The sequence below is a fragment of the Octodon degus genome, unplaced genomic scaffold, assembly GCF_000260255.1.
Source record: "Octodon degus isolate 3935 unplaced genomic scaffold, OctDeg1.0 scaffold00033, whole genome shotgun sequence".
Taxonomy (NCBI): domain Eukaryota; kingdom Metazoa; phylum Chordata; class Mammalia; order Rodentia; family Octodontidae; genus Octodon; species Octodon degus.
Genome location: NW_004524609.1, coordinates 225,818 through 235,754, shown reverse-complemented (window position 1 = coordinate 235,754; position 9,937 = coordinate 225,818). Strand labels below are relative to the sequence as shown.

Genomic DNA, 9,937 nt, shown 5'->3' with positions numbered 1-9,937 from the left:
GGTTCAGGCATAGAGATGTCCCTGCAGGGGAGGGCCTTCCCTGTATGGTTCAGGCATAGACATGTCCCTGCAGGTGAGGGCCATCTCGCGTGGTTTAGGCATAGGGACTTCACGATACACCGAGAAGTTTTAATATATTCTTTGCTTAGATTTTAAATTCATTTATTACAATTCTTACATTATTCCTAAGTTCAAATTAGTATTTGTAGCCTCTTTTTAAGATCAAATAATAACTTCTTTCTTTCTCCTGTCTAAAAATGAAAAAATAGGGACCGGGGAGATGACTTAGTGGAATAAATTCTTCCCTGGCAAGCGCAAGGGCCTGATTTCAGACCCTGGTTCTGCCAAAAACAAAACAAAACAAAAAAATAAATAAATAAAAATTCAAAAATAGAAAATACTGTAGTTACTTTTAGTTTTAGTTTAGGGAGTCACTAAGTCCTAAAACTAGAAAGCACTTCAAGGAGCAATTAGTTAGCTGCCCCTTGTTTTAGAAATGCAGGTACTGTGTGTCCAACAGGCTGTATTGAATTAGCCAATATGACATAGGCTGTTACAATGGAAGAGGGCCAGTGTTGTCATCAGAGGTCGGGAAGTCAGTGCACATGTGCCACAGGAGCTCCAGGAGGCTGCTGTCAGGGACTGATTAACTAAGGTGTAGACTAAACTTGGGTGCTGCGTATTTTCCCCTTACTGGCCTAGAAATTTCTTTCAAGTTACTGTAGCATGAAAGCATCCAAGATCTCATAGAAGACCAAGGCTGCTGCCTGAGAAGAGACAGATGAAACCCCTTCGGGACTTTCTTGATCTCCTGCCAGCTTACCTTTCCTCTCTTTGGAACTCCATGCCTCCCTCTGGGTGCCAGTCCTGTCTCCTGGTCCTCATTTGAGATACTAAATACCTCTGCCAAGTCTGGGAGTTCAGACAACATGGCTGTCACTAGCCACATCCCTTAAACAAGCCAGACACTTAGTGGGGTGCTCAGTAACTTTTTATTGAGTGAGTGAGTGAGCAAGCGAGCAAGCGAGCGAGCGAGCGAAGAGCCCACCCCAGGCTTGGATGGGCAACAAAGGGGCCAGCATGAGCAAGGGAGGCAGAGAGGAGTCCAGGTAGTTATCGTCACAGCTGAGAGGCTCTTTTTTTTTTTTTTTTTTTTTTTTTGCTCTGAATGCCTTCAGGGCAGGTTTGGCTGGCTTGTGTTGTGGGGATCGATCCACCACAACCTGAGCCTGACTGCTTTGTTGAAGCAGCCACTTAAAGAACTGAGCTACGGGGCAGGCCCCCGACAGCTGGGAGGCTCTTAAGCCAGTCACAAGGGTGAACCATAGCTGGGTACAGTAGCGCATGCCTGTAATCCCAGCACTTGGAGGCTGAGGCAGGAGGATCACTGGGCATTTGAGACCAGCCTGGGCTATAAAGTGAACTCAAAGCCAGCCTGAACTGCAGAGCAAGACCCTGTCTCAAAAAGACAGGAAAAAATTGAACCAAGAAGTGAATGCTTTTTAAACCTTTCTGGAAAACTTAGTTTAAATAACATTTTTTAGTTTTCAAAAACCTCAATCTACTGAACTATTCGACAGTTTATTTTCCATTATGAGCAATAAATTAGTCACAGATGAAGCACTCTGCATAGGCTTTTTTAAAATGCATTTTAGCACAGGGTCTACAGGTCTCACTGCATAGATCGAACTCGTAGTAATCCTCCTACTTTTCAGCCCCCAAGAACTAGGATTACAGGTGCACACCACCATGCCCACTCGCAGTGGCTGTCTCAGCATGCCCAGGGCGGGGCCGGCACGGCATGCTGGGATCGAACAGGTCCCTGCGTCCGCCTTCACAGGCGCTTTAATCTACTGAGCTATCTGGCCAGCCCTAGGCTTATTTCTTTTTTTATTTATTTTTTTTTTTTTTGGTGGAACCAGGGGTTGAACTCATAGGCTTATTTTTTATATGGGTACACATACAGGTGCATTGGCTGTTTCCTGGAAAAAATAAATAAATCTGTCAGAAAGTCAGTTCTGGTCTTCTGGTTTCAGCACAATGTTTTTCAGTAGTTGCACAGAATAAACTATATGGGTTTTTCTCCCCAACCTCTTCCCTTCCTCTTCCTGTGGTACCTGCAGGTCAGTGGGGAAGCTAGTACTTCCTATGGATGTGGGGCACAGAGCGGGGCGCTCGGGCCTTACCTGGCCTCTGAGCTTGAACCCCTCGTGTCCAGCAGGATCTGCACAGCTGAGGGGCTGCTCTCAGATCTGCCTTACAGAGCTGAGCCTGAGTGACAAGGTGTGTAGATGAGCAGAGCCTAAGTCATGTTCCCTCTCTGCTCACTGTAGGCATTCTGTTAAAACTTGCACGGTCCTGAGGATCTGCTCTGACTGGATGTCACCTGGGGGAATAAAGTCATTTATCTAGATTACTTTTTTCCTCCCTTTCTCTTGACTTTTAATTCCATAGCTACAGGCAAGTCAGTAAGTTGTTGCTCACACATATTAAATACATTTAATGGGCAAAGACCTGCAAGTACTGACTACAGCTGAGCTCCAGCCAGTTCTATCTTTTAAAAAGAACTTGACAATTGATTCATAAGTAATTCTATGCCCAAAGAGGAAAAAGGTTTCTTTTGTCAGCAGTTCATACTTTTTCTTAGTTCTTTGTAGCCTGACCTCTTAACTTTGATACATTTGAAACTTGTGTTCAGTGTTTTTCTGGGATAGAAGAGAAAAAAAATCTTTAAAAAGTGGTTTGAGTGGGAAATCCAGCTGTACACTCACCCACAGCTGCATGTAGCATCTGAAAGCTGTTCCCAGAGGGCAGGGAGTTTCCTTCTGGGAAGAGTTCTACCCTAGATCTTGTTGTAAAAGTGAAATATTTCTTACAATAAAATTGTATCTTAATGAATTAAAGTTATTTTTAATGATGGCTTTCTAGATAACTTGACATCTGTGGTATACAAACAAGCATAAAATATATTTTAACAGATTAATATAAATGTGAATCTGGAATGAAAATCGAGAGCTGTAACAATCTGAACCATGCAGGACCGACCCTGCCATGTCTTCTCAGACCCGTAATGTGGCAGAGCGATTCAGCTACCCAGAGGGCGGCGGGGTCTGTAGCCCTCCTCACTGTCTGCCTTGCAGCTCAGCTTCTATTCAGCACCAAGCAGAAACTGTGCTGCAGGGACACTGGGCTTACGCAAGCCTGACCTGGTTATATAGAGGTAGTGAGCTTCATTCTGCTTCATCATTCATCTCAGCTTGGTCTACCCTGAGAAGTCCTGGGAGCTGGACTGGGTATGAACTGCCGTGGATGAGCAGGCGCCGGCACTAGTGCTGCCTCCCAGGTCTGCTGCACTTCTCTCAGCACTGGCACCAGCGAAGGGCCCTTGGCCGAGTCATTGTGAACCCAGGGGACCACAGTTCTCCATGGCTCTGTGTCGGGAAATCCATGTCTTTCTCTTTGTTGACTTGATCTGCTGTGCCAGATGTAAGTCACTTGTTAAGGAGCAGGGACACATTTCTGTGACTCAGTGGAGCACTGCTGCAAGTTTGAAACCACGCATTTCCCTGACGCACTTCCCCGAGATGGACACGCAGTTGCTAGAAGGTACCACCAGCCTGACTCTCTTGTTCCTTCTAATGTGTTTAGATGGATCCTGAGTACCGGGTGAAAAAGTTCTTGGCCCTCCTAAGAGAAGAAGGAACGTAAGTATGGAAGCAAACAGTGCCGTCTAAATGGCCCATTCTGTTCAATCAGTGCCTACCCTAAGGGGCACACATTGTATATGAACTTAACAGCTTCTTTCCCAGATAACTTTGTCTCCTTTTACTAGAATTCTTCCCTGTGTTGTAGGTCTGAGAGACCAAGCAAGGAAGTTGGTTGTTCTGTTGGTTTGCTCTCCCTGTCCTGCTTCGCAAAACTTCCTTGTCAGAATGCAGGAAAAAATATGATGGTACATACTTACTAGAACCTGCTTTTAAATGCATGGAGCTGTGACCATTCTTTGTAAATGCTAGTAAAAAAACTTAGATAAAACATTTAAACAACTCTTGTGATTTCATGATGAGTGACTTCTTGCAAGTGCTTCGCTTCATTTGTGCTTCTGGTATTTCTTTTGCAGTAGCCCCCTTGACTTTGAAAGTGGACTGCTTGCAACATAGTGACTAAGGGAAGTGACCAAGGCGAAGACAGCCAGATCTGCATTCCTCTTGCTCCAGATGCAGGACGAAGTGAACCACCTTCACATGTGTGCGCTTGCTTTGCATGACTAATGCAGTGCTGTTCCCTTCCTCATGCTTACTGGAATGCCCTGGTGTTTTGTGGAAAGTGTAAACTTGCTTTAGAATGCTTACTTTCCTTTCCATATAAGCGAAGATGATTCCCTCTTGCTCAGAATCTGTGCAGGAGACATTTGTGCACACTACACATGTACAGCTCTGCACTACCACCATCCCCAAAACTCTCACTGTGTGTAATGAATGCAGACAACACTTGGCTGTTGAGAAGGAAGGCTTTCACTGCAGACCTCAAGCAGCAAGGAGAGCATGGCTGCTGTTACGGCCTCTCTGTGCAGGTACTAACGGTAACTGGGCATTTAAGGGTCTCTGGCAAAATAGGTTATTATCTTTGCTTCAAGAACCAGGGCTTTGAATATCCAAGATCCCATTTTCATTCATTCATTTTCAAAGATGTTTTTAGGCTACAATCAGATCTTTCTTAACAAGAAAGTCAATTACTGTGCTGGCTATGACATCCCCTTAGTATAATTAATTTGCTCTCTGGTAAGAGATATGTTAATCATTTCCACTTGGAGATGTGCTAAAAAACTTTATGTATGGAAAATGTCCACCCCTAAACAGAAAGGAGTTATTAAAATAAAGTAATTTACAAACCTCTCAGTACTAATTAGTGTCCAACGTTAAGTGGGTCAGTTCCTTAGGATAATATTAAAGGCTTGTTAGTATTACCACTCATCTTTTTTCCTTAGCCCAATGACTTACCTAAAATTTTTCATTCCTGTATTTTAAATTGTCTATGTTGGGGCCAGCGAGATAGCTCAGCAGTCTAAAGTGCCTGCTTAGGCAAGCTTAGGCAGGCACAGGGGACCTTGATTCTATCCCCAGCACCACATGCTGCGCCAGCCCTGCCCTCAGGGCAGGCTGAGTCGGCCAAAAAATAAAAATAAAAATAAATAAATAAATAAAGTGTTATCTGGCATGAAAATAAAACACTATTATCCAAAAAATAAACTACTTTCGAACCCACTCTCAGCAGTCCTTTAACATTCATGTTTTGAAAGCAGTGCTCCATCCAGATGGTTTAAGGGCTTTTCCTTTACATATTTCTTTTGAAATCTCATTGAGTCCTTTTGAAGGTGAAGTGTCTCACCACTGACCTAGGAGCACTCTTAACTGGGTTGTCATGTGGGGATGAGGTTTGCAGAGTGAGCTGCTCTCCCCACTGTAAGGACAAGTGACCAGGGCCTCCTAAAGTGCCTGTGCGCACTGCGTGAGCGACCTGTTGCTGCTGTAGCACTTGGGTGTGGCTCTGTCCTCATCCTTAGGGAAGAAGGCAAATCGTGTCCAAGTCCTGCTCTCTGTATACTTTTGGGTTTTCATCCCTAGCTTATTTTGTGACTTTTAAAACAGTGGATTATATTGTGAATTTTATGATTCCTGGTGGGCAGTACCATGGACTCCCTGTCTTTGTGGTCTTGCCTCTTTCCCCTTTGTATAAAGCAGCATACATTGGATCAACTTGTGTCTCTTGTTAAATCAGGTTAATGTCTTCGTGTTTTGTCCAAAGCTATATTGAAAAAGATAAATATTATATTGTTTATTGCAAATGAAGGAATGCAATAAAGATTAAATATACCTGAAAAAGTTCTGTAGACCATACTTCATACAAACATTAATAATAGCAGCTTACGAAGAAAAGAAATCCTTCCTTGTTTTGTTTACATCATAAGGAGATGGATTTGTTTTTATTTAAAAGTCTCTTATTTAGAAAGTATGGTTATTGGGGTAGGAATATAGCACAGACAGTGACTGTCTGGCAAGTACAAGGTCCTGAGTTTGATTCCTGCCACCAAAAACAAAAAATGTGGTTATTTCAAAAGAAAACATTAGCATATTAAAAGTCATATGCTTCATACAAAAATCAGGGCAATTTTTTAAAAAATCAAGGTCATTATTGAAAGCCATAAACTATTTAAGACACCAGAAAGAAACTTTTAAGACACCAGAAACTTTTCCCAGTTAGAATTATACCTTCCTAAGGGCTAGGGAGATAGCTCAGTAGAATAAGCACTTGCCTGGCAAGCACAAGGTCCTGAGTTGAGTCCCTGGTACTGAAAAAAAAAGAATTATACCTTCCTATGAAATGTACAAACCAAGGGACAAATTCTGTGGGACTTCTTTTTTTTTTTAATTTATTTATTTATGTGTGTGTGTGTGTGTGTGTGGCCAGCTCAGCCCACCAGGGGGCGGGGCTGGCTGGCATGTGGTGCTGGGGGATTGAACCGCGGTCCCTGTGCTTTGCTAAGCTTGTTCTAAGTAGGTGCTTTAGACCACTGAGCCATCTCACCAACCCCTCTGTGGGACTTCTTCCCATGATTCTTTTGGTGTCCTTTATAGTTTTCCACATTTTCCCTGGTCTTCAGCATTGGCTCAGGTTAGAGCAAATGCACCTCCAGAAAATCAGAAAAGTTTTACAGGGCAGAGACCAACTTCAAAAACTTCTTTGACAGTGGGATTGGAGCCCCAAGAACTGTGGAAAAAGGGCCCTGGCAGGATGCTTTTTGGGTGTACAGTGTGACTTAGTAGCACAGCAAGGTGCTCCAGTAGCTTATGAGTTCCTCATGTTTTGGTGAATTTAACCAGCAACTTCACAAGAAGAGGTTATTTTATCCTGCTTAACTACATCTTCACTGAAGAACTCTTTTTTAATGTAGTACAGGAAAACTAATTTGGCTAATACCTGAAATGTTCTGGCTTACAGCTATCTTTACATATTCTAAAAATTAGTCTCAGCCACACATCACAGAATTAGGGAGGGGGTCGGAGATGGCTCAGTAGAATAAGCACTTCCCTGGCAAGCACAAAGGCATGAGTTCAATCCCTGGTTCCGCAAAAAAAAAAAAAAAAAAAAAAAGTGCAGAATTAGCGAATAGATTGAAGTGTATATAATCAAATTCTGATCAACAGACTTTCTGAAGCATCAAGACAGTTACAAAAAATGAAAAAAGTAAAAACACCAAACCCAGACAGAAGGCAAAGGTAGAATTTCATTTTTCTTGCTTGGCAGCTGGGTCCATGGGCTTTGTCAAAGAAGTAACTGTGCAAGGTGTGTTGGAGAGTTCAAAAAAGCAAGTAAATCCCAGGACTCTTACAAAATGAACTTCCATTTCTCATCAGCCAGCAAACCATGCTGAGGCTGGGGCTGAGATGAGCCTGTGGCGCCGTGTGCTGTGCAGACCCCGTGGCATCAGGCTGCGAGGTAGCACTTGTGACTGGCAAGAACCTGAGTGAGTGTGGGCAGAATTGCAAGGAAGGCTCATGTTTGAGATTTTCACAGTGTATAATCCCTACATGGCTAATTTACTGTCAGAGTGGAGAGCATAAGATTAATGTAAGACAAATGTTAGCTTCCTAGAATTTCCTGTTGAGCTAGAAGTGACGTGGTAGAGCCGCCATATTTAGGCTAAACAACTTCCTTTCGGTGTATGAACCAGCCATGGCTCAGTGTAAGTCACTGCTGAGGAGGGCTTGGACGAAACCATCATCTTTGCTTTTCTGTTTCCTTATCTTCTTTCCTTCGCCTGTGTTTGATCTCGCCCTTGTGTTCACACATTTATCCCTTTCTTTCTGCTTTCTTCATTGCTTTGGAAGATATCTTCTCAGTATATTCTTTTCCTTTTGGTTTGTTTGATTTTTAGGGAAGGGTCTACAGGGTGTTCAGGGTCTCACTACTAGACCAGACAAGTAGTGATCTGACTGTTTACAGCCTCCCAAAGCTGGGATTACAGGCGCATGCCACCACACCCAGTCCCAGTCCCGTCTCAGCACACCCGTGGGCTGGGGCCAGCATGGCAAACCTGGGGATTGAACCCTAGGCTCTTGGGCCTGCTTACAGATGCTTTAATCTACTGAGCTATTTGGCTGGCCCTCCTTTTGGTTTTTTTAAACTTTTTTTAAAAAGATGTTTGTAAGCAGGATACTTATGGGGAAAATATTGTTCAAGCATAGCTGTAAACTGGATTCTCAGACCAGGGTCTGTAGCTAAGTGGTGCAGTGCCTGCCTGGAAAGTACAAGGCCCTGAGTTCGATTCTCAGTACAAAAAAAGAAAATAGAAATTTTTTTAAAAGACAAAAAAAATAACTGGATTATCTTTAGTCACAGAGTATGGTTAATTATAGGATTACACATGGTTGGGGCTGGAAAGATGGTTCAGTGGAATAAGCACTTCCCTGGCAAGTGCAAGGACCTGAGTTCAATCCCCAGTTCTGCAAAAAAAAAAAAAAAAAGGATTACACATGGCCTTGGTTAAATATAAGTAGGGACCACTTAAGTATCTAGCAATGCTATAGGTTAAAAAAATATCAGAATACAAGGGTAGAGAAGTACTAGCTTATGGAAAAGTCAGAGATGACCAACACAGATAGACTGCTTCTGTTTATCCAATTCCTTACATACTGACAGCATAAATTTTTGTGTTCGAGATTTTCAGGGACTAAATACACATTTTTTTTTTTTTTTTTTTTTTTTTTTTTTTTTTAGAAAGTCCATGACTTTTGCTCAGCTTGATAACATATGTCTACAATCCCAACTACTTGGAAGGGTGAGGCAGGAAGATATTCAAGGTCAGCCGGGGCAACTTAATGAGACCCTTTCTCCAAAAAAAAGAATAAAAATACAGTAAAAAGGGCTGGAGATACAGCTCACGGGTAGAGCCCTTATGTAGCATGTAAGGCCCCCAAAGAAGCTTACGGACACCTGCTGGCCATTTCTGCGCCAAGGTTGGCAGTCCAGAAGTGACACAGGCAGCCCGTCTTCTCTACACACGTCAGATGCTCCATCTTACTGTTATTTTTCTATAAAATAAAATTTGTTCCTAACAGGAAAGTCAGAAGAAAGAAAGCACTGCCTGTTGTCTGAAGCAGTGAGAGATACGCTTCAGCATATTATTTATGAACAGAAGGTGGCACTTCATGGGCAGGTCTGAAAAGCCAAAGAGCTGTGTGTTTGCACAATGTGAGTTACAGCCTCCCGTCGCTGCACAGGCAGGGTGGGTGAGCCTCAGCTGCACCCCTCTGGAACTCTGGTCCACGCCACAACGCCTTTCTCCGAGCGTGCCCAGCATGCGCACCTGCACTTCCAAGGGCTGCTTGTTCCAGGGCCACACCAGGCCTGGGGCACAGCAGGTCCTACTGCCGAGCGGCCTTCCCTTTCTACAGCACAGTGTCTGGGGGGCTAGCAAGGTGGCCATTTCTGCCCAGGAGACACAAAACCCTGGTGAGGACTGGACTGAGACAGCGCCCAGCCCATGGCCTGCCGGCCTCCAGCCACGTCACCTAGGAATGCCCTGGACACTGCTGTGTGTGACAAGAGTGCTCACAGCTACAAAATGAATTAATGCTCAAAGTAGTTATTTCTGAAACTAGAAATTCCTTGTTAGAAGTGGACTAAGAACAAAATAAAACATGAAAGTCCTGTAGCAAACCAGACCTCGCGCTGTGGCATCTCAGGTGATTTATAAAAGAGGAAATGACCTTAACTTGGTCATTTAATTAGCTGGGCCCAACACCTTCATATTCTTGACCTCTTGAGCATGAATCTGAAAATTCCACACATGGTACAGTATACCCATTTTAAGTTTTTTTACCTCTCTTTAATGACTTTAACAGAAAAAAACATGATGAAATATATTTTCTCCAAA

The 9,937-nt window shown here is 43.3% G+C and overlaps 1 protein-coding gene across 1 annotated transcript in view; it reads left to right on the top strand.

Moving 5' to 3' along the window:
* Nucleotides 1–5,112, top strand: part of Nsf (N-ethylmaleimide sensitive factor, vesicle fusing ATPase) — a 140,051-nt gene extending 134,939 nt beyond the window's left edge. Inside the window, exons 19-20 of the mRNA XM_023714108.1 lie at nt 3,649–3,704; nt 4,121–5,112. Coding sequence (XP_023569876.1) covers nt 3,649–3,704; nt 4,121–4,160 — 96 coding nt within the window. The 3' untranslated portion in view covers nt 4,161–5,112. The remainder of the gene's footprint in view (nt 1–3,648; nt 3,705–4,120) is intronic.
* Nucleotides 5,113–9,937: the final 4,825 nt, after the last annotated feature.